The following is a 27,640-nucleotide window of genomic DNA, read 5'->3' on the forward strand; positions in this document are numbered from 1 at the left end:
GGCTACTGGCACAAAATACAGGATGCTTTCTGTCTGGTGTGGAGTTGCTTGGATAACTGGGCCACAATGTCACGAACCAACCAGCCAAAGAAACTTTTTTAAAGCCACAATGTAACTCCTTTTTGCCATTAACTTCAGTGCTGTTGTTAGTTGGGGCTGAGGATCGGGAACTGTGTTAAGGATGGGTTGGATGATATCCCAACGATAGTTTCTCTGCTCATTGGGCATGACAGCAATGTGTCAGTTGCACCTGAGTTTTAAACACAGTTTGGAAGCAGATCACAAAGATCTCCTCCAGACCTACATCGCCAAATTGGTAAGGGTAAGACAGGAGCAGTACATTTGCGTTCCCTCTCTCTCTCTCTCTGGCCTAGGTAAATTGCGACTGATTGCCAGACCAGTAGCTATCAAAATAAACCAGAAACTTCCCAGAAAGTCCATGCAGGAAGACACCATCCGAGCAAGATTTGGCCTATCAGTATGGAATTATGGAGAAGCTCCCAAAGCTATGTGGCACTCCGAGGAAACTTAACTGATAATCTTTCCTAGGACCAGCCTGTCATTATAAGTGAATTCCATCAATGCAACAACGGAACTGAAAAAGAACATCTTCGGGTTTAAACTGAGGACAGTGCAAGGATATATCGAATGATTATAACAGCATTTGCACAGCGCTTTTTGAGCGTGCAACTAGCTCCACGTCACTGCTATTCCAACATCGCTGCTCTTATCCCCAGACTGCAGGTGGACTGGTAGATCTAGTGCCTTGCCTAAGGCCACTGAGGCCAAATTTCAACCGGATCATCCAGTTCACCACCAGGGAAAAAAAGATTCACTGGATAGGAAAAGCTGTCCCTTGAATCGTAGTGGCAGTTACGTTAATGAGACTCACACGCACACACGTACGAATAATGTATACACGGACTTATGCAACGCTGATGGGACATATATTTCTCACACACCCGTATACACACTCCTCTCACGGTCTACTCCAGCGTTCTCTTCCTTCCCCTCCCTTCATTTCTCCCTAGGACAAAGATCTGGCCAGACTTTCCGGCCTAGCTTCAACCTTCTTCCACTCCACCTGCCAACATCCGCGATGCGTACAGAGCAGCCAACGTCTCAGCCCAACTCCAGCGCGCATGCACTTTACCCCGCCGCCGCCACCACCACACAAACTTCTTTTTTCTTCTACCCATTAAGCAAGTATTGCACCCGGGGACATTTAAGTGTATCTCTCAACCCAGCTGCAAGAAGCAGTCCAAACATTTTGACCGAAAGTTTCTGTTCAGAGGGGGGAACTCCCACCACCCCATCAGATCTCGAGCGTCTTCAGAGAGGTGTAGAAAGCGGGTGGGAGAAGAAGGGAATGAATCAACCTCTGCCTAACTAAGTAGAAGAAGGTTTGGGTCCTTATCTCATTTTCCACAAGCCCCGAGGAAGTCAAGAAGGGGAACAAAGGTCTGATCTTGCTTCTTGATAACCGCCACTCTCGACGTGCGCTCCAGAAAGCTTCCTCCATCACCCTGGAGGGAAAAGCCTTACGCTCCACACTTTCACCCCTCCCCCAACTTCGTAGCCAAGGTGCAACTGAATTCCTCTCCCCCCACCCCCACCCCCCCACCCCGCACCTCCACAAGAAAGCTGGATACCATGTTAGAAGCTGGGAGGGGATGGCGTGGGGAGAGGAGCGCGCAAAAAAAAAAAAAAAAAGCGAGGGAAAGAAATTAACTTACTGATCTCGCCAGGGATCCATTTGGGAAGATGTGCCTTCCCTAACAGCAGCCCAAGACGTCGTAATCCGCACTAACTGCCTTGTCCCACTGTCCCAGCATTAAACAGCTCCAGCAGCTGCGATGGTGGACAGTTAAGATTATATATGATGTAAATATATTGTGGGTATGTCAGCTCCCCCAAACCATAAAACTTAGTTTAATGACATCACGTGCTCACCGAGAGCCATTCAGGGCTTTTGCTTTGGGCTATCCACATAAATAACCTTCAAAAGTTTTAAACTACTAAATTCACTTAGAAGCCATGGGTATTTCTGCTAATGTTCTCAGGGATAGTCAAAGTCTTGGCTCAAAAAGTCCTGGATTATTATTACCATTGTTGTTATTTTTCATCCTCTCTTTTAAAGCACACACACGCACACACGCACTGGAACTTTGGGTCTGTCATTTTTCCCCCCTTCCCTCGCCCTCCCTTTCTGGTTAAGCGGCCTTTTAAAAGTCCCCACTGTGTTGACACGGATGACAGTGAAAGGTAAGCGATGTTTCATTTCCTTCTTGGCTTTGCAAGACTTCTTTAGGAACGGACTGAAAAGCAGGAGAAAGAGGGAAAGGAGGGGGGCTGTTAGATATTGAATAGCAAAAGTCAATGACAAGCCCAACAACCAAATATTAATCAGCCCTGAAAAATTACTTTTTAAAAAGACAGGGAAGAGGCCCAAATAGACCCACGTTGTTCGCACAATTATTCACAAGGCTGTATATATATATATATGGCTGTATATGTAACCGACTGGCTTGCCTTATGATAATGGAAAAGTTTTGGACGGCTATGTGCGTAAAGGCTTCTCTTCCCCCGCCTTAAGATAAAACAATAGAACATCTGATTTTGTTAATTCTAACCTGTCAAACCCAATTATTCCCTGGCAGACTTCCGATTAAAGGGAAAGGAAACACCACGGTTTAGGAGTGGGGTGAGCAGAGAAGACCAAATAGAACGAAACAGATGTAAAAACAACCACCTTTGGTTTCAGTGCACAGCTATCAAGATCTGCCAAGTCTGTTTCGGTGCCTCAATAAACACTCCATAGATTTACACAGGGTAGCTTATTATTTTCAAACATCAAGATGACATATATACATTTAAATGCTCAGAGAATGTTCCAATATTTGTTGTTGTTGTTGTTGCTTTTCCTGCTGCTGATACTCCTGGGAAGGCACACATTATTTGCAAACACAAGACAATAAGGAAGGCTCCTCTTGGATCAAACACAAATGGAATAGGGCAAACCCCAGTGCTTTGATCTCCGTTACATGATTTGACTGATATTTGCGTAAAATCAAATCATATGACAAGTTAAGCCTGGAAAGGGGAGGGAAAGGAAACTTTCAAGTGGACTGTAAAATTGCCATAACATAAATTGTCATCGCCTTCGTGACAGTATTATTTGATCTTCTCAAAGAGGACACTAAATAATAACTACAATAATAAAATATCAATAAACTTCAGAAATAGAGCGCTATTTAAGTCAGAGGGACTCCATGAAAAGCCGGGAATCTTAGGAGGTAAAGCCAGTTTTATCCTTAAGAGCTTCCACTGTCATTAAAATAAACTTTTGTTTTCAGGTTCAGGAAATGGCTCCATTGTTTGAAATGTGTAAAGGAAATACTATAAAGGTTTATTGAGCCATTGAGGGTCTCTCCCAAGCGTTTGTACTGTAAATAGCTCCGAAAACACCTCAGGCATGACCTCCGGTGTGTGTGACTGTGTGAGAGATAGTTGGTGTGTGTCTGGTGGAACACACACATACGTGAAATATACATGCACAGTTTTATCCCTCCCAAATTTCCACAGGCCTGTACATTCATAGCCCCAAACTCCTACATTACTGAATCCAATAACACTACTATATGAAGAAGAGGACGAAGAAGAAGACGTCATAGATAGGCATAGAAGTCATCTTAAAACGCATAGAAAGAGATTACAGGTTTCAAAAGGAGTAGAGGACTATTAGCTTTCTTATATTGCACCTAAACCAGAGAATCTTTCGCAAATATCGTGCTTTATAAACCACACGTTGAAGTTTTGCGCAGCCCAGGGTTAAATCCTGCCATTCTCTGCCCAACTCAATCGTACTTGTTCTAGTGATCACACATACACACAGCGTCTCAGAAAGACCTACTGCCTTCACAAATCGCCCAGTTCTTGCACAACTTTCACTTAATGTCGATGGAAAGTTGTCTGAAGGGAGGGGCCAAGAGCCTAGCCCGGTAATTCTGTTCTACAGGGTTAAAAAGGCAATCTTATTTAGAAAGGTAGTCTTGCCTGCATCTGGACTTTTAGATTATTGTAAACTGAAGGAAGGAATTATCAGGGAAAGAAACAAAGCGATCGCACGAAGACCTTTGGAGGACTTTTGAAGAACCCAGAACTATGTTGTTCAAACACTAGGACAGGTCAAGAGTTGTTCAACAGTTCAAAAAAGAGGCATTCACTCCAGAAAGCTTGTGATGAGACCTGCAACTGAGTACACATCACCCAAAGTTCTTTTATTGGGGACGCAGCAGGGGCGACATAAGATACATGAAAGCCCAACCCATAGCCCATCCGAAGTTAAACACTAGGGTTTGACCGATTTCCACTGCAACCCTTGCTTGAAATTGTTCCCCCGCCTCAATGGGGCTTACTTCCAACTTGCGTTTGAAGTAAATCTCATTGCGTTGAATGGGATTCTAAGCTTCAGTCCAGAGGCTTGTTCCATCCAAAGTTTAGCGCTTGGAAAGTCCCATCGATTTCATTGCAAGAGGTTTGTGCTAAACTCTCCCACTGAAATCAATACGACTTCACAAGTGCTGAACTTTGGATAGCTCGTGCCTCAGACTGACGGGGATTTGTTCTCGTTTTACATATTTATATATTTGAAAACAATTGACAGCAAAATAACAGTGGAAGCGCGGGTTTGGAGACAGCGCTCAAGCAAAGGCACCTCATATACGTTTTTCTCCCGCACTCCAAAATTGGCCTTAGGTGTTGATTTATTTATTATTTTAGCATTTATTCAATATGACAAAATATACTGTATATGTTTCATGGTCTTTCACATATGATATTACAACCAATAAATATATGGAATACAACATCGGGGAGAAGGAAGGGGGAGGTGAATAAAAAGGGCTACATGTAAACAAAAAGTATACGGTACATTTGTATAAGAGTTCAGCGTTGTTCTTATCGTTATTATTATTTTGCAAAGCTACATTAATTACGCAACCAATAAATACACAGGAATATTTAAATTGGGAGAATTCACACACACACACACACACACACACTTATCAGCCCCCACCCCAAGAGTGCTTTAATGTTTTTGCACAAATATCTCCAAGGAGAGATGGTCAAGCAGATTCGTTCATAGTCCATTCACTTTTCATTCATATGCAAATAATACAAAAATAAGTCAACGGAGAGGAGGGGGGTTGAATAATAAAATGAAACAACCCCACCCCAGAAGGACACATCTCACAGCGAGCATATTTTTTTAAAAAAAACCCCAAAACAAAACACAATAACAAATCACCCCCCACCCCACCCCCCACGTTTCAGGTTAAGTGCATCTAGGGAACTACATTGTGTGGAAACTCACCATCCACACCAGAAGTAAACATTCTCACACACCTAGATCGTGCAGCCCGATCCTATGCACGTTTACTCGGAAGGAAGTCCCCCCACGTTCAGTGGGACTGATTGAGAAGTAAGTGCTCACAACAGGTTTGTCGCCCGTCCACCGCGTTGGACACAGAGGTAAACTCCCACGCCTTCACAACGGGATTTACTTCCAAGCCTGACGTTTAAGAATCGGGGCCTCGGAACTTTCCAAAAGTCCTGAGGAGCCCCTCTTTTATGCATAACTTGGACTTGGGTTTCCTAAGCGTATTATTCTGATCTTCAGCGTAATCTTTTATAGACAGAGATATAGGTTATAGATAAAAGGACCTCTCAAATGTCGCCCATTGGCTTGGTTTTCATTTGACCGACATATTTCCTCCCAATTTAAGGGGACACAGGTTAGAGTGGTGTGGTGGAAAACAAAACAAAACCCACCAACCCTCCAGCGAGCTGTACACTGAATTCTAGCTGAAAAGCTAAAGGGTCTGTTTGCATACTAATAAGAGAACGCCTTTGTCTGATAGATTTGTTAGAGTATGTAGTTCAGTCCAGTCTGCGACCCTTCCCCCCCACCCGCCCTTTTCCTCTCCCAACCTCCCAAAGAAAACTTTTCTCAAGGTAGGCTACAACAACAACAGCAACTCTTGTCAATGTGAACTGACTCTCCCCGCCCAACCCTTGGCCCGGATTTCTACCTAGAGAGACTCTTTGCTTTTCAATTTGGAATCTTTTTTCCATTTCATCCTCCGGTTTTGAAACCATATTTTGATTTGCCTTTCATTCAAACATAGGTTGTTGGCGATCTCTATGCGCCTCCGGCGGGTGAGATATCTGTTAAAATGAAATTCTTTCTCTAGTTCCAGAGTTTGGTAGCGAGTGTAGCTGGTTCTGGAACGTTTGCCATCTGCTTCTGGAAGACAAAAGACATCGGATAAAAAACCCCGCTAAAATAATAATAATAATAATAATAATAATAATAATAATAATAATAATAGAAGAAGAAGAAGAAGAAAGTAGGAAAGCAAAAGGTATTAAAAGGGGGGGGGAGAGAGAGATTTCTTGGTTCTACCCAGAATACATTTTTAATATATTTAATAGAGGAGGGGTATTTTCCAACACTTTCTCATTAAAGTTTTGGGTTCAAGCTAAGGCTAGTCCCTAATGAAGTGTTCTCCCTTTAAACCACGAAGAAGTGTATCTATAAGAAAGGGGGGAAATAGATCAAGTCGCCCATTTCCCTAGGTTAGGAAAGAGGCAAAACTTCTGACTTTATGGAATGATGTGGTAAGGTCTGAAAAAACTCCTAAGCCCCTCTCTCCTTCCTCTTAAAGAACGCGAGCCTTTCCAAGTTATTTCTCCCCCTTAAAAAAATTCTTTCCTTCTTTCCCCCCCAACAAAAAAATGGAATATTGCCTTTATACCCGTTTTGTTTCTATGATCCAATTATGCCGTCATAAATTTGGGCGTATATCGCCTCTAAGCCTTTTAGTGGACAGTTTTACGAGCAATTGATGCCTTAGTCGTAAAATTTACGACCCCAGGTTTTTTCCCCCTTATTATTTGCCCCGTATGGCCTATAAAACCAAGGCAAATCCTGTGAAACAAAATCGAGAAGCGAAAGTTTACCGTGGCTCATGTGTAGTTTGGTCATCCACGGATAAATTTGTGGTGGCTGCTGCTGCTGCTGCTGCTGCTGTTGCTGGTGGTGCTGCTGTTGGTGCATGGACTGCCCGCTTTGCTGAGCTGTTTGCACCGGTTCACTCTTGATTTCCCCACTGCTCTTAGATCTATCTTCCAACGGCGTACTGTTGTTGCTGCTGCTGGTGGCTGTGGTGGTGCCACAAGCTTTCTGACTGTAAATTCCTGGGTTTAGAGAGGTCTGGTCGTCTCTGCCTAAAGTGTGCCCTGCGGATCCCATGACTGTACAGGAAGGTCGGTCGGGGTTAGGTCTGGGGGTTGAAGACATGTCCACACCGTTCAGAGAGTTGGAAGCCCCAGATGAAGGGAATGTAATGCTCAGATCCAGCCCACTGTAGCAATACCTGGAAGGCTGAACCTCAGACACAGATCCATAATTCCCATAACTTTGCATGGAATACGCAGGAACATTTTGATTTTGCTTATAGAACGAATTGGCTACGTAGGAACTCATGTCAGGAATTATATTTTTTTTTCCTCCCCACTCTCGCTCTCTCTCCCTCTCTCTCTCCCTCTCACACCCCTTTGATTAGGCTTGATTTGTGGCCCTTTTGAAGTTCAGGGTTTTTTGTTCTCTAAAGTGCAGAATTTATAGGTGGAGATTCTTCTTTTCTTTATTCTATGTGCGCTGCCCAAATATGGGATGTTTAAATAGAATCACGTGACGGTGTTGGCCAGTCATAAATTTGGCTTGATGACCCCAGGAGGTTATTGATGGAAGCCCGAGAAACGTATGTGATATGTTGGCATAACGAAACAAAAAAAAAAAAAAAGGCCCCACACTCAAAACACCGAGACAATGAGACTATAGCGTCACCTGGTGCTGGGTCTGGGGTATGACGTCTCATAAAATACTACCCTTCCCTAACGCTCGAGGCTTATGGGTGTGAAACAACGCGCACAAACAGCCCCTAAGCCTTCGTTGGGATGGAAGACAAGAGCTAATTTCCCGTCCACAGCGATTCATAAGGAATTTTCAGCCCTTGATGTGGGGTGGTATAAAATATGGCCTTGGGACGCGTCCTCGTGTAAAAACATTTCCTTCTGTGTAGGCCGGATATTCCGCGTTGTATGCACATGTGTGTGCGCGCCCGCGCAGCAGCCTTATATGAGCCTGTTCGCTTGATTCAGTGTAAACAGACGCATATTCTCAATTAATGCAATCGAGATTGCGTCTGCACTCAGCGCAACCAGGGAGACAAAGTCCTGAATTCGAATTCCCTTGGTTAGCGTTACTCGGTACACCAGAGAATGCATATGTAGGTGTAACTGGGATATGCTGCAGGAAGTAAAGTCAGTGTGCTCTGTACGCTTTATGCTTTATGCACATGCATACATTGCATTGTTGACATGGATGCATATATAACTGGTCGCATGGAACTGCTTTTATGACTAGGCGGTGCAGCAGATTGAAACCTACGTTGTGTTAATCTTCTGTTCTTTGTATATCTCTCTGTATATGTGGAGTGCAGTATCTTTGGGAGTTGGTGTGTGTGTGTGTTCCCTGGAGGTTATGAATCAACGCAGCCTCCCCATAAATCAGTTTTGTACCTTGGGCGAATGAATAAACATTCACCTTGTTTTTGGGTGTCTGTATGTCTGTGGGCACGTGAGAAGTCTCTTTAAAAAGCTTGGAAAAGGGGATATCAGGCAGGTGAAGGTATGTGTCAAGGCTCCCCTTCCTCACTGCAAATCCCTGCTTGCAAACATAAGGTTGGATCTGCCAGTTTCGCATGAGAAATATATTCCCTTCCGCCGGGATGTTTAGCGAAACAGTTGGAAACAGAGAAGATTTTCCTTCCCACTTATTAAACTTCTTTAAAGAATAGGATAAAATAAATGACATTGGAATACCTATGTGAGTTATAAATATATTATTTCATCTTTTTACCACCTCAGTTTTACGTGGTCTTTTTTTTGGGGGGGACAGCTTTAACATAAAACATAACTTTTTAATTTCAGTGGCCCTTTTAAAAGTCCTTCGCTTATGTTTGGTACTTATTTTAATGTTTAGCTCAATTATGGCAGAGGGACATTTGGAAATACGGGAGCAAATCTCTTAAATATTGCTACCTGCATTCCCGTCCTCTATGTTGCATATATTTGCATTTGAAATTTATATGATCTCTCTACTTACTACATGTGCTAGGCTTTTGTGGCATATCTAAAGAGAGATGTTCTTAAAGCCTTCCAAATTTTACGGACAAGCGGGGGTAAGAAATCGTCTTGTTGGGGGTTTCCTGGTATTTCCTTTTGTTTAACCGGAACCTGATAGTTTAGTGCAAAATGTTCAAAGAGTAGCAAAGGTTCCCAAGGCAGTGAATGCCTCCAGAAGACAGGATTACTTTCTCGAACGTTTGTACCTGGTTGAAAAGATGCCTCTGAGCTAAACATAAAAGGAGAGCCTAAGCCACAATGTAATGTTGATGTGCTCACTGCAAACTAGGCTATTGTCAGTCGCGCCTTTGCGCCTTCTAAGCGTCTGCAATAAAACATAAAAATATTTCTGCCCACTATTCTGTTACCTCGAAATAAATATATCTAGAGAGAGGTGCCCTGGGAGTCTAGTTTCCATTGGTAGCTTTAATTTAAAGAATAAATAAATAAATGCATTTGTTTTTAAGCAATTATTTGGCCTCGAGAATTAGGGAATAAAATCTGTCTGAGCTTTTAACACTCTGAGAGTTGGGGTCTCATGCAGTTTTCAGGGGATGAAAGCGCGAAATGAAACGCAGCAAGATAGGATATAGATATTCATTATATATATATTTATATATATACTTAAGGATACCTAACTGGAAGTAAATTATATCCGCACACCATCCTGTTTACTTCCGACTAAATATGCCGAGAGTCGTGCTGACAGGCGATCATGAATACTGGAATCTAAAAATGGAGCATTCTCACGCACGGAACCCGTGGTGGCTGATGCAAAACTCTTTCACCTGAGATCTTCCCCCCAATTGAATTTCAGAAACCATTCAAGTAACTTTTAAAAATAATATCCAGTTTTTATTAAATACTCAACCATAGTCCTCTGGACGTGACCTTTATACATGATGTTAGAGAGTGTAACACAAGATTTATTTATTTATTTCCTCCTACTTGCTATAGAATTCCATTCACGTTTATACTGCTTGAACATTACAGTACTAAACATAAATATAAATACAGAGACCACAAATACAGCTAAAAATATTCACACAGAAACTGTCACAGTTTGTAGAATGCATAATGACCTCAGGTAGTGTTTAAATACAATTAGTTTACTCTGGAAAATGCTATATTTAGGTAGACATAGCTTGGAGGCGTGGGAGAAGGTGGGCATGGAAGGAAATATTTTCACAGGGGTAGGCAATTCAATTCCCCCCCCCCACTTACATCACCGCCACCACCACAATAATTATCATCGTTTTGGAAGCGAAACTGCATAGAGTGCCTTTTTGACATGGTTGATCTCAACGCAACCCAAAGCAGCCCCTACAGGGGGACCTGCCTTTTTGCAAGCAAAACTATTCTGTCTAGGGAAGTGGAGAGGGAATGGCGGGTGGTGGTGGTAGAGGGGTTTGCATTAAATACAGTCTTTATGCAAAGGTAGATAGCTGGGCTCGGATGCAAAGGCGGGGGGGGGCTGGTGAGGTTGGAGGGGGGTCTTGATGAGCTCCTTAGGAAGAAAGTTATGAAAGTGGGTGCATCACTGCTGGAGAGATGGAGGAGATGGGGGAGGGGAGGTCTCCCACGTCCACATCTCTCTCTCTCTCTCTCTCTCTCTCTCTCTCTCTCTCTCTCTCTCTCTCTCATACAACCAAATGTATAGATTGTGCCAGTGGTAACAGAGAATGGAAAGGAGAAACTGGGAGTGGGGGGCGAGAGAGAAAGAGACCGAGAGACCGAGAAAGAAGAGGAAGAGGGACCGTGTGCGAATGTGTGTGTGTGTTGGGGAAGGGAGAGGGATCTGGCAGCACCGTCAGTGTTTTCAATCCTTTGGTTTCTCCTCTTCTGTTTCTTCCCTTTTCTCCTCCTTTGCGCCCAAGCTATCTGCAGCTGCTCCAGCGCCACCTCCCCCAGACAGGGTGGAACTCAAGTTGCTCTCTTTTTTCCATTTCATCCTCCTGTTTTGAAACCAGATCTTGATCTGGCGTTCAGTTAGGCAAAGAGCGTTGGCGATCTCAATCCTCCTTCGCCGCGTCAAGTAGCGATTGAAATGGAACTCCTTCTCCAGCTCCAGGGTCTGGTAACGCGAGTAGATCTGACGCCCCCTCCTCCGATCTGCTCCATAGCCGACCCCTATGGATTCGGAAACGAAACAAACTAAAAACGATTAGTTAACAGATTTGAAAATAAAATGCGTAAATAAAAGAAAACAGGCACAACCAAGCCCGTCAGCCAGGCTTTCCCCAACCCCACCCTCCACACTCAGTCTTCATTGTCATCCACCGACCAACTCCCCCCCCCCAAACCCACTGCACAATTTAATTCTGTGCCTTAGTCTTACTACCCATTAAAATCATGCAGCACACATGGAGGATTGGGGGGGGTGTCTAATTGAAAGCATGTTCCTATCTTATTTGCAAAGATTCAGAATGTGTTGTTTTAATTATTTCTGCAAACTTGAAAAAAAAATCCAATTAGATTTTACTCCAATGCTGCTTTAATTACTAGGAATAGACACTCCTTCCATATATTATGAAGTCAAGCTACTTCATAAATCCCCCAGCTGTTATTGGACCTGTTATTGGACAAGACACTTTGCAATTTTTTTGCCTTAATAAAAATGCCCTATCTCACCTATCAGGGAAAATACATTTTTTTTAAAAAAAAATCAAAACACATCACTTCTATTCTACACCTTATTTCCACCACCCCCTCCAAGGGAAAAAAAATCAGAGCTGATTGCACTTTATTATAGATATTTTACACTCTCGAAGTCTTTTAATTAGAAAGAGCATAACAAGCCATATTCGCTTGCAACAACTTAACAAATAAAAGGCCTGTAGCGGCAACTGTGAGGAAGCTATATTATTGTTTTTATGGGGCCATAAAAAGTAGCTGAGCCTGTTCTGCTAGGGAGACGGTCGTAAAGATGGTTCAGTTTATTTAATTTATCTCTGCAAGCTGTAAAACTTACCACTGTGGGAGTTCATGCGCTGCATCCACGGGTATATTTGAATGCTAGTTTTCTGTTCCTGGGATGTGCTCCTGTTTTGGTCACTTGTAAAATCCTGTGCAATGGAAGTTTGTGTATTGTGTCCCATAGAATTTTGCCTGCAGCTAGAGAGCATGTCTTTTTCTTGATAAAAGGCATTAGATCCGTAATCATATGGTCCCCGACTGGAGCTAAACACAACATTATCTTGCGGTGAATAAAAAGGAGATGAATAGATCCTGTTTTGAGCAACCGCTGCTCCATAAGTTGAAAAATGCCTTACAGGGTCATAAGCAGAGGAATTGATCGCCACGTTGGGCAGGACCTCTTGACCACTGGTGAGGTGGCAAGACAACGACGGGTTTGTGAAATAGGAATTCATATCTTCCCCCCTATACCTGGCTTGTATGATTTCTTTAATATTTATTTCTGTCTCCAGTTTGTAGTCTGAACTAGATTGTTATAGGGACGGCTCCACTCCAGGACAGACAAAATGACAAAGTCAGCTGACCCGTTGTGAGCCAATAGGAAGCTAGATGTCAAGACACGGAAAAATTGCTTTTGCTTGTGTTGATTCCCCAGTTGAAACTAAGTATGCATTGAAAGTAAGTCTCGAAATTCTAAATATAAGATGGTTTGGAAGAAGAGGGGGGAAATAGTAAGTATGGTTCGGGGGAGGGAGTGGGAGAGGGATGAAGAGGGAGGGGCACAGAAAGAAAGAAAGAAAGAAAGAAAGAAAGAAAGAAAGAAAGAAAGAAAGAAAGAAAGAAAGACTTCTTCTTTTAATTTCACAACCCAAATAGAGCTTTAGGTGATTTTTTTAAAAGAAAAGAAAAGGCAAATGGTTATGGAGATCAGGAATCAGGATATTTATTCTGTTGAAAATGCTTCCTTAATACCTAGCAACCAAATAGCTCAGAAATTATAGTCATAAATCTCAAGTGTGCATAAAATATTAAACCATAAATTTTCTTTTCCTCCACTAATTTACTGTTGGTCAATAAATGTGGAATCAAGTGCTTGTGCTCTTTATAATACAATCTTGAAAGCAAGGAGGGGAGACCAGGTGACAGCTGGGCAGATACTGTATCTTTTAGAGCATTCCTGTACTCGGGAATTTGAAGAACTTTCCAGGATGGTGGGTTGTTGCTATATACTGTATATATATATAATCAAAATTCAGAGTCCAGGTTAGAATTAAAAAGAAGCAGCAGCAGCACATTTGTATGTTTCTCTATTGAATATTTGCTTTGTCATTTTTCAGAGCTGGAGACTGCTATGGCAATGTTTACATTTGCAATATCAACATCCCCCCAAAGCATTACCTTTGCATTTGGAATGGTGTTTGCTAGAAAGAGCCCCTCGTGTTTACGTTTGCAAAAACAGAAAGAGGTAGAGAAAGGAAGAAAAAAATTTACGACTCCAGATATTTGTAGCTGATTGGAAAACTTCCCTTGAAATATTTAGTTAGATTAGAGAGTGGATTACATTCTACTCCTCTGGTGGATTTGCACCGACACACTAATTGAAATGAAGACAGCTAATCTAATTTTAATTTCAATCCAGTGCCATAAATTGTTCCTTAAAAGTAAAATATACCTGCTGATCTGTAAATATAGCAAGACTCCTACATCATTCCATTGGCTTGCTATTTAAAAATTCAATTAGGACTAAGAAACACTGGCCTCATTTCCATGGGCATGTTAGGAAGCTTTTGTTTAGTGATTTTAAAGGTAGAACCAGTCGATTTTCTGGAAAGCTTGGAATATTTCTCATTGTGTTTGGTCGTAATGAATCAATACTTCTAACATTCCTCTTTTGGATGAAGGTTTTAGTTGAGAAAGAAGGGGATCACATACCCCCCCCTACACACACACACCCCTGCTCTAAGTGGAACCCGGATGCCAAAGGATTTTATGATCTTTTTCCTCTGTGCAACAAAGCAAAGTAATCAATGGTAGTAATAAAACCATAAACGAGACTGCAACTGACAAAAAGAGGGCTGAAGTATTCATCTTGTATAACGTTAAGCGTTCCTTGAGTGTCAGTATGAAAAAAATAAAGTTTCTTAAAAAAAATAAATCAGGGTGCATAAAAAGAAAGCAAGAGAGTGTGTAGCTTGTTATTAAGCTTCTAGCCTGCATCCCTCCCTATTAAATGGACATGGCTTTTCCATCCTGCAGCAGTTCTCATCCCAACGTGTACACATTTAAGGCTCGTACACATGACAAATTTACTAGCATGCCGATTAAGAAAATAGTATTTGCTTTCCTGAGGCTTCCCAGCTATTTAGCACATTATACCGGATAATCCATAGGCAGAGAGATACAATCACTAGGAGAATGGGAGAGGGAAGAAAAGGGCCCAAACATTACCCCAGTACACACACACTTAGAGATATACATAACAATGCAACCAATGTGTCTGTACGTGTAGGTAGGTTGGTAGGTCAGTAGATAAACAGAGACAGGCAGACAAGCAGAGCTCAGTGAAGCTCATGGTAACTGCAAGCAATTAATATCACTAGTTTTCAAAGTCATTCTGTGTGTGTGTGTGTGTGTGTGTGTGTAGGTTTCCATGCACAATCAATCTGAACTGATAGAAGGTAGATATTTTCCTTTCTCCTTTAATGGGAGTTAGATAATGCACACAAACACAGAGAGACTCCTCCCCCCCTCGTGTGTTTGTGTTTAGATTGGATAGTATCTTAAAAAATACTTCAGTGGTAGATTAAGACTACATTAAAAGTAATAGAACTTCAAGGTGTGTGGGAATGAGAAAGAGAAAAAGAAGAAGACCGTCTTTCTTGGTAGGTTCGATTCACCAAAAGTATATTCATTGTTCTAGTGTTATAATAATCCTTATCTCAGACCCTTAAAATCTCTGGGATGGTTGCAAATGCAAAGGGGCTGGGGTTTGGAGGGGTGGCGTGCAGAAGTCCTAGAGAGCTCTTTTGGAGGGATCTGGTGAGTACCAAGTGATTTCGAGTGGAGAAAGTGAAGTGTTTTATTACTTTTCTAAACAGAAGAGAAGACCTAGAAGTCTGGTCGAATTATAGGGAAGAGAAAACAGCTGGCGCGAAGAAACCCAACATCGAACCTTTCTTAAGTGTTGGTTGGATGGGGAGAAAGAAGACGCTGGAAAATTTGTATATATACTAGACTCAGCGTTCTAGTAGTTACATTCCTAATATTTTAGTGTTACATATACATATATATATGGGGAGAAGTTATTATTAAGGTTCTTATAATGTGTTTGATCAAAGGAGACGACTCTTCCCTCCCCCCCCCCTTTACAAAAAAGAAAACAACACAGGAAAATGTGTAGGACTTTTTCTGGTTAAATTGGTCTGCAAACAATTATGTAAACTCATCAGCAGAAGCAAGAACAGATGTTTTATTAAAACTGCTACACAGCAGTGAAAATATGCGCAGGTCCTGGAGTAGTTCTTGTATAGCAGTTGGGGTCTCTTTTCCCCCCCCTCCCCGCCCCCTGGAGTTAAAGAGCCCACAGAAAGCTGCAATAACATCCATTCGCTCATAAGGCTGTTTTCTTTTTTTGTGTGTTTTTACCCCCGGATTTTACCCCCACACCGAGGTTAAAGAAGAAAAATATGCTTCGTTAGAACACACTCCCTCTCTCTCATTCTCTCTCTCCGTTTTAATTAGCGAATTGATGAACTGATTTAGAGGAGAGCTTCAAAAATGCACACTCCACACATGTGTTTTCCATCCCCACTAATTGTGGAAAGGAAACAAGAGCTATCGTTGGCTCCCCTCTCTCTTGCAGTCCAAGTAAAATGTTGTCAGATTCTGATCCTGTCGTGTGATTCGGAATGCAAATTCGGAAGCGTTTGTTTACTCGTTTGTTTGTTTGTTTCGAGAGGAGAGTGGATTTTTCTTGGGCGTTAATGGCAAGGGTTTTCATCTGAGACCGTTAATGCAAGTGGAAGAAGGGTGGGGGGGAGAGAGCGCTTCACAAATTCTCACCCAGTCTGTTGCCTAGGTGTAGAAAACTGCTTATTCATAAATGCAGGTTGTGTCTGGTTAGCTTTAAATATGCAACCAAAGTTGCCCTGGGTCAAATACGTTTGTTTACTGTTCATGTGTTGGATTAGCTTGCACTCTTGTCTGGAATAGTTTATTATTCCCTGATAGATTGATAAGAACTCCCCCCCACCCCCTAAACACACACCGCTCAGCAAACACGCGCGGGCTTGTTTATAACGTGTAGTTATATCTATGTATAGACTTCCAGAATCTACAGCTATGTCCTCATTTGTGTACCATTTATAGGATGAAGAGGCAAATTAGTCTTGGATCTGTGTAGATGGAGCTTATGTGTTTCTCGTGCAACGCATGCATTTCAAAAGTAAGACAGCCACACTTCGCGATTTGCTTTTACCTTTGTTTTGTTTTTAAAAGTATTTGTGTATGGAGCAGTATGGAAAACAGAAGAAAGAGAGATAAGCAGAACGACATAAGCAGACAACGAGGCCAGTAATTTTGCGCGCAATAAACACGTATTTTTAAGGTGTTGTACTTAAATCCACGTGGTACCTTTAACTGGATATCTAATTTCAGCTGATCTCACCTTATATATGTTATCTCGGCCTTTTTAGACTTGACAGTTATTGCAGGCTAGAGCTTCTTGCCTTGTAATTATTTATTTAGAGCGCTTGCACTCCAGTTATTCCTGCTCCTACAGAATAACCTTCTTAATCAAATGTTCCCTCTGCCCGTAAATAACTAAATAATAATAATGAGGATGATGATAATGAGAAGAAGACAGAAAAGAAAAGAAAAAAGCAGTATTTGTGGCGCGTAAATGTCAGGAGTCAAATGCGCCTGACCGATGCGTTTGCATTGTTTTGAGTCGTCCTTTCTGTTACAGTAATCACATCTTGATAATCTTAACTTTCGGACTGCTAGTTTCGCTCAGAGTTTTCACCCAGTTTATGTCATGATATTACTTAAACTTTATACTAAAGTGGTTGACAAAAAAAATAATAATTTTAAAATACGCAGAAAGGGAAGAGTTGGAGAAATTTACCTTCCATAGAAATAATTCTTATTGTCAATAATTAGCAATAATAAGAATCGGGGGTTTCTCCCTTTCTGAATTTTGTCTTGCTTTTGCCCTGCATCCTTCAAAAACATCCGCCCCCCTACGTCTTGTCACATAAGCACCGCTTCTGCGGTTCGGCCTGCAATATTCTTGGCTGCAAGGGAGAAAAAGTGCAAGTCCTGATTTGTTTGTGGTCTTACTGCTATGGCTCCATGACTAATGAAAAAGCCGTTTATAACTTTCTGTTTTCAGGAAACTCGGGTTGCTGCCCCACGCAGCCACCCCACTCCGTATGATCTGCCGCATGTGGGGTGGGGGAGGTGAGGAATCCCATCAAACCAACAAAAAAAGCCCAAGGGGGTATTTTTATATATATATATATATATATATATATATATATATATATATATATATACACACACACACACACACACACACACACACACACACATACATATGCACACTCACACACACACACATATATATATATAAGCTGGCAACGTTTTATACTGGAAATGTCATAACCCTAACGGTATTGCTGGATAGGAATTCTAATGGCTTCAAACTGGGGTGCAGATATATGCGTTTGTAGGGCTTGGGGGTGAATGGAGGGCTACGATTTATCATGGGGTGGTGTTGGTGGGAATTCTGCAAAGTGTCAAAACACACGTCTAAGATAGGCAAAATAACGGGTGGGGGGAGGTGGAGAGAGGAATGGGCTCAATATCGTTTGAAATAAGTGGGGACACGCACTTTATTAAGATTCAAGTTCTTTTCTGACGTTATTAGGCATTTACGTAGACCCCGCCCTCTCTCCCAAGTCAACCTGTTGTGGACGCCTTAACTTATTCACGCTGTGTTATGTGTCTCTCTTATTTATTTAGTTGTTGATAGGTTGTTGTATGCATGCATACACTTATTTATCTGTCTGTTTTTCTTTCATTCTAGATATCTTGGTGGAGCCCCCGCTTTCCAGCACTGGAAACCTTCCGGCCTCCTATAAACGGAACTTCACGTTGGTCAATCATTTTCAAGTAACTACGTTGCTTCTGTATCTGTCCGCACCCCACGCCCCGCACCGCCACTACAGTTCTATAAGTTAAGTCTTGGCCAATTAAAGAGTTCCCCCCCCCTCCGAATCAGCAAAGGTCCAAGGTAACGGGGTTAGGAGGCAGCGGCAGAAACTGACAGCTTGTCCAACTTAGAAGTTATTTCGAATTTTCCTTTTCTTTATCCCTGTTTATTCCCTGTAATATTCAATGGGATTTTTGAAACTATGTGATGTGTCCCTATGCTGACAGTACAGGAGGTAAAGATATTATTGGGTGATTGGGCCAATTAAGAGCCTCTCCCCCCCCCTCCTTCCCCGAGTTTTCTTCTCCGCTTGCTACTGTGTAATGTCTATTACGGTCGGATAGCCCTGCAAACTTCACCAAAGGATGTTCAGTTTAGAGAACTTTTATGGTTGACTTGGATTACTCCGTTTTATGGCACGGAAATGTTCCCTACAATGACCCCCTCCCTCCTTCCTTTTTGACATTCAAGAGAGTTGCGGTCGTGACGTCACGTCGAGTTGTCATGGAGAATAGCTACCGGCTTAAAAATTATAAAGCGTGATATTATAGAGCAACATAAAATATGGATATAAGCAACTACTTACGCCCGCGAAGAGATTAAACAAAGAAGAATACGATTTTAATACGTTCAGGAAGAATAATTCAATGATGAGGAATGGTTGTCATTATCTATGAGTTCTTATTTCATTTTATTGTTTGCACATGGGGGTGGGGGAGAAGGAAAAATTAATCTCAGGACGCCAGGAAGAAGAAGAACAAGAAGGGGGAGAAGAAAATAAAATAAATAATAAGCCAGGACACAGTATTAGTTGCCTTAATGGTGTGTGTGTGTCTTTAAAAAGCCGGTCGCTTACTATTAAGCTACATATTTGGAGAGGCAATATTTGTTGCACTTTGGGAAATGCAATCCGTTTGCGTAACTTTTAATGGGGCGACAGTTTAGTATTTTTGGATCTGCTTAAATACACTCATTTTCTCTCTCCTCTCCCCCCCCCCGGAGTGGGGGCGGGAGTGGCGTCGCCCAGCTGACGGGCCTTATCTATTTTTATGAATGCATGAACACTGGAAGTGATTTAAAACGCAGCCTTCTCAAATGAAGGGGGGGAGAGAGGGGGGAAAGAGGGAGGGAGATTGCGCCTCAAACAGCAACAGAAGAAGCCACCGAGGAACTTCCACCGAATGTCCAATTCAACCCCTCAAACAGCCTACTTCCAAATAGCTTTGAAGAGACCAAACTTTTTAAAAGTTCTAAACTGTCCAACCAGCGCAAAGGGGGGGCTTGTTTACGAGGCAGCAACAGGAGCGGAGGGGAGGAGACTGTCGTCGCTTGGAAGTAGTAAAAGACCCTGAGATTCCGGCCTTTATGGCACAACAGTCGTCCTCTTTTCCCCCGCTGTCTTTCTCCCAAGCATTTTGACTCTCCAGTCGTGAAATAGCGTTATTATTTTGGTGTGCGCGCGCGTGTGTGCGCCCCCTTAGCTTTCTCGCACCCATCCTACAAAAGTGCGAGGGAGAGGCGGGAGAGAGAGAGAGAGGCCAAATTGCAAAATTGTTGGCTTGCCAAGTTTCAGTCACTTGGTGGCAGTATACAAAACAAGTAAACAACAAAAAAAAGCAGCAATTAAAAGAAAGGGACGGTGGGGGAGAGAAAAATAGGACCCCCTATTTAAAAGGCTACGTAGAGAGAAAGGTGAGCGCGCGCATAAGCTCAGGCAACGTCCGTGATTGCTTAAATCAAGGAGAACATGGAATGTAAAAAATTGAACCCCGCTCTACCCGAACAACATGATAGACTAGGTAGTAAAGTCTCATTAGTACCGGCGGAGTTTACTTTCAAGGGTTGACCACCGCCGTGGTCTTTTGCTGGAGGAAAACACCGATCCTCTCCACGTTTCATGAAATCCACTGCAGTTAAAACCAGCAGAACGTCTTTACTATTTACTGTACTACGTTTAAGAAGGTCTGGCTCGCCTTATAGGCCTTTCTGTTTCGATTTAAATCCGGACGGTCTAAAGTTATTACCTGCTGTTAATTTATTGGGAAAACAGGAGGCGGCCTTGCGCCAAACTTGGGGTCACACTAAACGCAGTTCAGCTTGTGTCTGGGGGCAAACGCACAGATCTCATCGAAATCAACGGCAGAAAATCCAGTGGGTTTTCGCGGAGCTGGATTGCACCCGCTACGTTTTATTGCTTTGTGGGTTCCCTTTCTCACGACACGTTTATTTTATACAGTCAGGACAGCGGGGTGTACTGCACAACCTCACCCACAGCAACAGTAAATTGCCCTGTGTTCATTAGATGAACCTCAAGAAACGCCAGTGGATCCAGTAGATCTGATCAGGAATTCCAGGAATCAAAACTGTCACGTGCTTTCTCGTTTTTTTAATCCTCTATATCCACAACTTCCCTCCACGGTACACGAACAGTTATGCACAACAGCATATAAAATATAAACACAGAACCGACCGCGCCCCCAGATTTCCTGGCATCCGACTGAAGATAACCCATCTTCAGGGCTGCACATTTCAGTTCAACCAAATAACTGGATGTGATGCTGAAATTATGATATTTCGTTGCACTCTGCAAGAGACCGGTGTCTGCAATGTTGAAATGTACATGCACGCACACAAACGCCCCATATCTCATATGTACGTGAAACATATAATAACATATTATATCACATATTATATATTAGACCACGTAGTCTTTTGACTCACAGGTGCCATTCTTTCGTCCATCAATGTCTCCCCCCCTCCCCCGCATTTCCCCCTTCAAAATGTAACTTTCTCTCCCTTTTCCTTCTGGGACGTGATTTTATTTTATTTTAAACTTTGGCCTTAAGACCCAGCTTTCCCCCCCCTTTTTTTTTAAAAAAAGCCAGTGTAAAGTTTTTGTTTATTTCAGCCAGCCCCATTTTTACAAATAAAATTGCATCACACAAATGTCTGGACACGATCCGGGGAAAGTGAGGAACGTTCAACACATATTGATTTCAAAGCCAGAGTTAATTAAGCACGTGCGTAAATAATCTCTCATTGTAACTCATGGAGCTTAAATACGTTTGCCACTTAAGGGAAGGTCTGGAAAATACCCGCATCACCATAGGCCCAAGACAGCCTCTCAATTCCGCAGGCCAATACAGTGCAAAGCGTGCTAAAATGTAAAATGTAGGAAGCCAAGTCCCAGACGCAATTAAAATGAAAATTAAAAACCAGAGGCACATACAACAAAATCATTGAAAAGTGAAGTTCTCCCCCAACTCGCCCTATCCTTTTCATAAACAAGGTCAGGGCTTAGCAGCTGCTACTTTGCAGCCAGACCATATTTATTCTAAGCAACGTGGCCGCCTACTTCGGCTATTTTATTTTATGTTTATGTTTTATGTTTAAAAACTTTGAACACTGATTTAAGCAATCCTAATTGTACGTATTCCCCCCAACTCTCAGCTGCTCATGCGCACACCGCCAGCCTCCCTGCACTCTCTCCTAAATGAAATGTAAATTGGTATATATTACACGATTTCAGGGTGCATTATTACGACAGTTACTGAGGTTGTCATTAAAAAAAGTTTCTCTCATTATGTTTTTTTCCTTTCCCACTCTCACCCCCGCCTCCAGCCGCTGCTTCCCCCCCCCCGCCCCGTTTCTCTCTTTCTATGTTGAAAAATAGGCACATAGATAGTGGTGGTTGCTTTTATTGTTGTTGATACGGTTTTACTGCTGTAAAGAAATGTATTATTGATATTGCAGTTGTTGTAAAATTGTAATGTTCTTCCAATTGTTTTTATTATGGCACTCGTTCCCCTTAATAAATATATATGTGTGTGATTTATATTACCGTGTCACATTTGTGGTTTTCAATTTTCACATTTACTGCCCTGTTGATGACACGCACCAAGGATTAAAAGCTACGTGCGGGGGCCAAAGTTAACTATCACAGTATCGGATTTTGCTCCTGGATGTAGTCTGTCTCTCCCGCCTCCTTTCCTGGACCTGTGTGTCAATAATGCCTGGGAATGTTCACTATGATCCCTCGTCTATGGTGATGTTATAGATAAAAGGAGCCATTCATTTCTTCTCGTTTGGTCTGTAAAGTGCAGGGAATATAAATCAGTTTTTCTTATATTCCCTCCTTTTAGATCAGCTCCAACGTTCTGAGTTTATGAACAACGGCAATATGTCAGTTTAAAGACTAAATCAATACATTAAAATGTGTATTGTATGGGCAGTCCTGGGAGAGAGGAGAGGGTGGTTGTTGCAGAAGGCTAAAGGAAAAGGCACAGCAAATAACATTGGACAACAGGCAAATATCGAAAGGGATTCATATCTCTTCAACCAGCACAAAAACACGTCCTAACTCCAGAAACAACGAGAGGAGGAAAGGAAGGGGGGACGATGACAACGACAGTCCGGCAACCATGTGGTTCAAATAACCATTGCCTGATCATTTTTTATTTTTTTTAAGGTCCTTATTGCGACCTCCTTTGCAGTCAGTAATGGAACCCACCGCATATATAAATATTCACCCAAGCTAATCGGAGGGAGGGCGTACCTTGGTTCGTTACCGCCACTCCTAAACCCATTTACCTGCAAGTAAGCCACCTGGCTTTCTTCCACCCGCCCAATAGGAAGCGCATTTAGAAAGCGAGCAACGCATTCCTATGGACTACTGTGGAGCTTACTGGCCCCTCGAGGTGCGATTGCAGATTAAACTGACTGACTCCCGAGTAAACGCGCAGCCCGCACTGTCCAGCAACCGTATCCCAAACTGTATCCCCGCACCCCCATCACACACACCCCCAAAAATCCGACTCCCCAAAGCAAAATGGGAGACACAGGCGTCTAGAATGTGCGGCTCCTTCTATGCACAGACATGACATACGCACGTCCCACTTACCAGTTTTGGGCTTCTTTTGTTTACAGAACCCCCAGGAAGGCTCGTGGATGGGCTGCCTTCGCTCTTGCTTTCCTTAAGAATAAAATGGCTGGCGCGATCGGATGTATTTGATCAGATTTAACACCACCCCACAGATGTTATTTGGTTTTTGTGTGTGTGCCACTTTTATAAACAATAGTCATTCATTGCAGCACACATATTGCAGCAAGCAATCCAATTAGAACGCGTTTCATTAAAAGTCCCCTCAAAAAGCATCGTGCAGTGTGTGTGTGTGCTCAGTGGCAAAACGCTATCGCGGGCGAGGCCTTTTATAAACCTGGATGCAGAATGTGTTAAATATTTCATTGAGGAATCTAGCTGAAGGGCCTTACAAGCAGGAGACGAACAGGGTGCCCTTCCCAGGGATTTGAATTTCTATATGTTTATGAGCATGGGCAAAGGGGGAATGGATTTAGAATAAATTCAGTAAGGGACCTGGGTCTTTGTTCCCTTCCCCCACCCTTTTGTCGAAAGCCTCGTCGTCCGTTTTGTTATTATTTGCTTCTGATTATTATTATTATTATTATTATTATTATTATTATTATTATTATCTAATTGGAATGCAGTTTGCACCCACATTAACTGAGGAAAATCTCAGGAAGATACACACCCATAATCATATTGATAGGGGTATAATGCATTTTGCTGGGCCGGTGTAGTGTGTGTGTGTGTATGTGGACTCTAGAAAGGGAAATATGTAAAAAAAATCCCCATGTTCTCTGCTAACATGTTGGAAGGAAAACCTCTTCATCAACATTACAACACAACAAACAAGCACTGGAATACACGCTCCACACCGTAAAACGTTGACACGGCACATCCAAACAATGCAGTTTATTTCTTAAACTCTTTAAACAGCCATCAAATTATATACAGAGAGAAATAAAGTCAGGATTCATGCTTTGCTAGATTGGACTGCACCTTTCCCGGAGGGGCGGGGGAGGCCTGAGACGGACACAGAGAAACACACTCTCAAATGGGGCGGACGGTTCAACTCCTAAATATAGTCTTAAAAATATATAAGCTTTCCGAAGAGCCAATCGGAACCATGTGTTGGGGGGAGAGAGTGGAAAGGTAAGGCGCCTCCTGCTTCACAACAAACACAGCTAGCTCATAATTGCTCATTAAAAATGGCACTCCTGCTTGCTTGGCTACTTTCTTGCTGTACACCAGGGGGGAATCTTCCTCCCGTTTCCTGGATGAGAGCGCGCACTGCGCATGTGCTTGAAGTACTCAATGCGCTCAATTGCTCTTAAGAAAAGTTGTCACTGTTGTTTATCTTTTTTAAAAAAACAAAACAAAATCGGCGCACGCTAGAAACTTTTTAAGTAACGATGATAATAATTAAATGGATTCAATGGCCTTTGGGCCCAATCTGATGCTGGATCCGGATACTCTCATTGACTTTAACTACTGGACTCTACGACCACAGGCGCTTTCTCGCCGCTGTGTTCCTCCCCCCACCCCACCCCCGCGAGGGCGCTTCCATCCCAGCCCTCCCGCCATCCTCCCCACCCCAGTAAAACACTGCACCATTGTAAAGGGGAGGCAGACTGCAGCCGGCATCCTCTGTCTCCAGCAAACCAGACCGCAGTGACATCACCACTAGCAAACCGTTCATCCCCCTCCCTCCTCCCCCGAATTAACCACATTTGCGCCGATCCTTCCTGATCATATTCTGTCATAACCAGGCTACACCCCTCTTTCCGTCTGCTTCGCGAAAACGATGCATCATTATCTTTAACACCCATCGCCATGGATCATTAGTTACACATTTTAGCCAATAAGGGAACACTTACCAGATTCTCTTTCCCCTTCCTCTCTCTCTCTCTCTCTCTCTTTCCTTCTCTCTCTCTCCCCTTCCTCTCTCTCTCTTCTGCCTCTTTTCTGTTCCGCTGACGCTGTGTTCAGCTCCACAGAAATATTAAAAAAGAGAAACAAAACAAACAAAAAAGAGTGGGGGGGGGAGGGATAGACAGAAAATAAACCATAAAATAAAATAGTCTTCTTCTGTATTTTTTTTTAACTTGGGGGTCAGGAGAGAAGACGGGGCTAGCATCTCTTCCCCCTCCCTCCCCCTTAAAAATAAAATAAAATAAAGGTATTTACAACTCCTTGTCCCCCTCGTCATTGCATCCTCCCAAGGAGATGTGTTGCGTTTTGCCCCTAGGGGTGGAGAATGGGAGGAGGCAACCAGCCGCAGCAGTAAACTCATTATTCCTAAAATGCCCAGAGCAACCAACAATTCCAACCCCAAAGGAAAGAAAGGGAGAAAGAAAAAAAGAAAAAAAGAAGGGAGGGAGGGAGGGGAAAGAACAGAGACAATTCGAGATTCCTTCCCCCACCCCCCTCCACTACCACCACCAGAAAAAAATACTAATAATAATTAAAAGGAAAAAATACAGATACCATCGTACCCCCGTTTCACTGGCACTGCTTGGACTGTTAAAGGAAGGACTACTGCGAAAGAGTCATAAGAGAAACCACAATAAAAAGTTCACGTTCATGGATGGAGTCCACATGACTTCCTGTGGCCAATCCAACTTGTGATTCAGTCGTAAACTTTTATTGCTCAGCTGTAAATTTTCTGCAAACAACCAAGAATGCGTTGCATTTTTGTGACGAGTGCAAATGCTCTTCTCTGTCGCCATGTTTATAGAATTACTCTTTCCATATATTTACATGTGTGTATATATATGTCTGCGTGTGGATATATATATATATACACTCACTCTCTCTCTCTCTCTCTCTCACACACACACACACACACAGTCATTAAAATATATTCTAACCCGAATTCATTTGGAGAGATCTGACGGAGTAGGAGTAACAGCTTTGTTTTAAGTCTATTTATTCATTTCTTTTTTTTTAAAAAAAACCACACACACACACACACACACACACACACACGAACCAGCTAATATGCGAAGGGGCGGAGACAGGGGAAGACTACAACGTTGGCGTTCATCGGGCAATGCTACTCTTTCTATTACTGCTGCTAATTTGCTTCTTGTTTCGCTTCTGGCTCTTATTTGCTTATTCAAGGGGCAACCCATATGGCCACGCTGCCACTGATTTTTCCAATTCCCGGATTGCACCTTTAATCAAGCCAGTTCACTTGGTGGCAAATGCAACGTGAATATACAATTTTTTTTAAGGCGATAAATGTGTGCACACACTCACTCACAGTCTCCCTCAGACACACGTATGTGTGTGTGTATCGAAGAGGAGTTAATTTACAACCCCGGTCCCCTAGACCTGTGTTTAACTCCTAGCGGACCCTTTTCCCGAAAGCAAAAGGTGACTCCTTTTTGATACTTGCAAACTCCATCCTTTCCATGTCCATAACACCCACCTTTTCACTGTTCTAGAACCTAGATATCATCTGAATCAGTCCAAGGGACTTGTCTCCCCGGCTCCAACCCCAATCCACATTCAGTGGGACCTCAAGGGTTTGGAGCTAAAGACTTGGTCTTAACTGGGAGATAGATCGGGCTCCCCCCCCCTAACTATAAATAAATAAAAAAACAGCCTTCCTCCCCCCGTTTTGGTTTTTAATGGGACAACTGGTCTTCTTGGTGCACTTCAAGTCTATAAAGAGAGGCTCTCGAAACTGTGACCTTTTCAAAATTAGCGGAATCTGACTTACAATAAGGATATACATTAAACACATCAGTCCACCCAAGGACCGGCAGAATTTCTTAATATTTGATCACAGACTTCGACGCCCTTTTTCAGTTTCACTTTCCCAGACGCGCATTAATATTAGTATTACAAGATGGAGATTATGGGGCCATATAGTTAGAGGAAAATAATAATTCGGGGGGGAAATCTGAGAAACCGCAAAGAATAATTTTTCCTTCTTAATACGTATAGAATAAGCGATAATATAATTATACATAGATACATGATAGAGACAGATTGGATAGATAGATAGATGATAGATAGATAGATAGATAGATAGATAGATAGATAGATAGATAGACAGACAGACAGACAGACAGACAGACAGACAGACAGATAGTTAAGTCTGGAAGATATTAGCATTGCTGTCTGAACATGCTGCCCCATAGAAGTAAGTCATAACCTTGGGGCGTAATGGAAACTGGGGTGGAGAGATATTTCGACAGCTACCTCCTATCCTAATATCTGTCAGGCTTTACCTGCATTCCAACGGATTTTAATGGGATCGGATTGCACCCACATATAAATTTTTATTCCGCATGGCAGCTAACTTTTCTCCTCTCTCTTTTTTTGTATTTCGAAAATTTTCAGGGGTGGGGAAGGGTTCTGTGGGACGCGTTTCTCCAGTCTATGTG

The 27,640-nt window shown here is 42.5% G+C and overlaps 4 protein-coding genes and 1 long non-coding RNA gene across 9 annotated transcripts in view; 1 reads left to right on the forward strand and 4 right to left on the reverse strand.

Annotated features, from left to right (window-relative positions):
- LOC128406346 (homeobox protein Hox-D3a-like) overlaps window positions 1-1,878 on the reverse strand; it is a 90,630-nt gene extending 88,752 nt beyond the window's left edge. The window contains exon 1 of the mRNA XM_053373674.1: window positions 1,737-1,878. Coding sequence (XP_053229649.1) covers window positions 1,737-1,756 — 20 coding nt within the window. The 5' untranslated portion in view covers window positions 1,757-1,878. The remainder of the gene's footprint in view (window positions 1-1,736) is intronic.
- The window catches only part of HOXC5 (homeobox C5), a 61,248-nt gene extending 53,296 nt beyond the window's left edge, over window positions 1-7,952 (reverse strand). For 2 of the 3 annotated variants that reach the window (XM_053373788.1, XM_053373796.1), the window contains exons 1-2: window positions 7,024-7,952; window positions 6,093-6,307 (exon numbers count right to left, since the gene is read on the reverse strand). In XM_053373788.1, the coding sequence (XP_053229763.1) occupies window positions 6,093-6,307; window positions 7,024-7,549 (741 nt within the window). In that variant the 5' untranslated portion in view covers window positions 7,550-7,952. Of the gene's footprint in view, window positions 1-2,822; window positions 3,094-6,092; window positions 6,308-7,023 lie in introns of those variants that run through there. The other variant, XM_053373779.1, reaches the window with a different exon arrangement.
- HOXC10 (homeobox C10) overlaps window positions 1-27,640 on the reverse strand; it is a 127,967-nt gene that overhangs the window by 65,946 nt on the left and 34,381 nt on the right. The gene's annotated exons all lie outside the window — the stretch shown is intronic.
- LOC128406447 (uncharacterized) lies at window positions 1,729-19,179 on the forward strand. Of its 2 annotated transcripts, none has more exons than XR_008328497.1 (3): window positions 1,729-2,265; window positions 16,537-16,612; window positions 18,257-19,179. It is a non-coding gene; the product is annotated as an uncharacterized LOC128406447 (long non-coding RNA). The 2 variants fall into 2 exon arrangements; XR_008328498.1 differs by lacking the exon at window positions 1,729-2,265 and adding an exon at window positions 14,873-15,050.
- HOXC6 (homeobox C6) lies at window positions 10,082-25,755 on the reverse strand. Of its 2 annotated transcripts, XM_053373808.1 has the most exons (3): window positions 25,739-25,755; window positions 12,224-12,861; window positions 10,082-11,406 (listed from the first exon to the last, which is right to left on the reverse strand). In XM_053373808.1, exons 2-3 carry the CDS (start codon window positions 12,621-12,623, stop codon window positions 11,072-11,074), a joined length of 735 nt encoding a protein of 244 aa, XP_053229783.1. In that variant the 5' UTR covers window positions 12,624-12,861; window positions 25,739-25,755; the 3' UTR covers window positions 10,082-11,071. The 2 variants fall into 2 exon arrangements, with proteins under 2 accessions (XP_053229783.1, XP_053229792.1); XM_053373817.1 differs by lacking the exon at window positions 25,739-25,755 and having other exon boundaries at window positions 10,082-11,382; window positions 12,224-13,390.

Source organism: Podarcis raffonei, chromosome 2 (assembly GCF_027172205.1).
Source record: "Podarcis raffonei isolate rPodRaf1 chromosome 2, rPodRaf1.pri, whole genome shotgun sequence".
Taxonomy (NCBI): domain Eukaryota; kingdom Metazoa; phylum Chordata; class Lepidosauria; order Squamata; family Lacertidae; genus Podarcis; species Podarcis raffonei.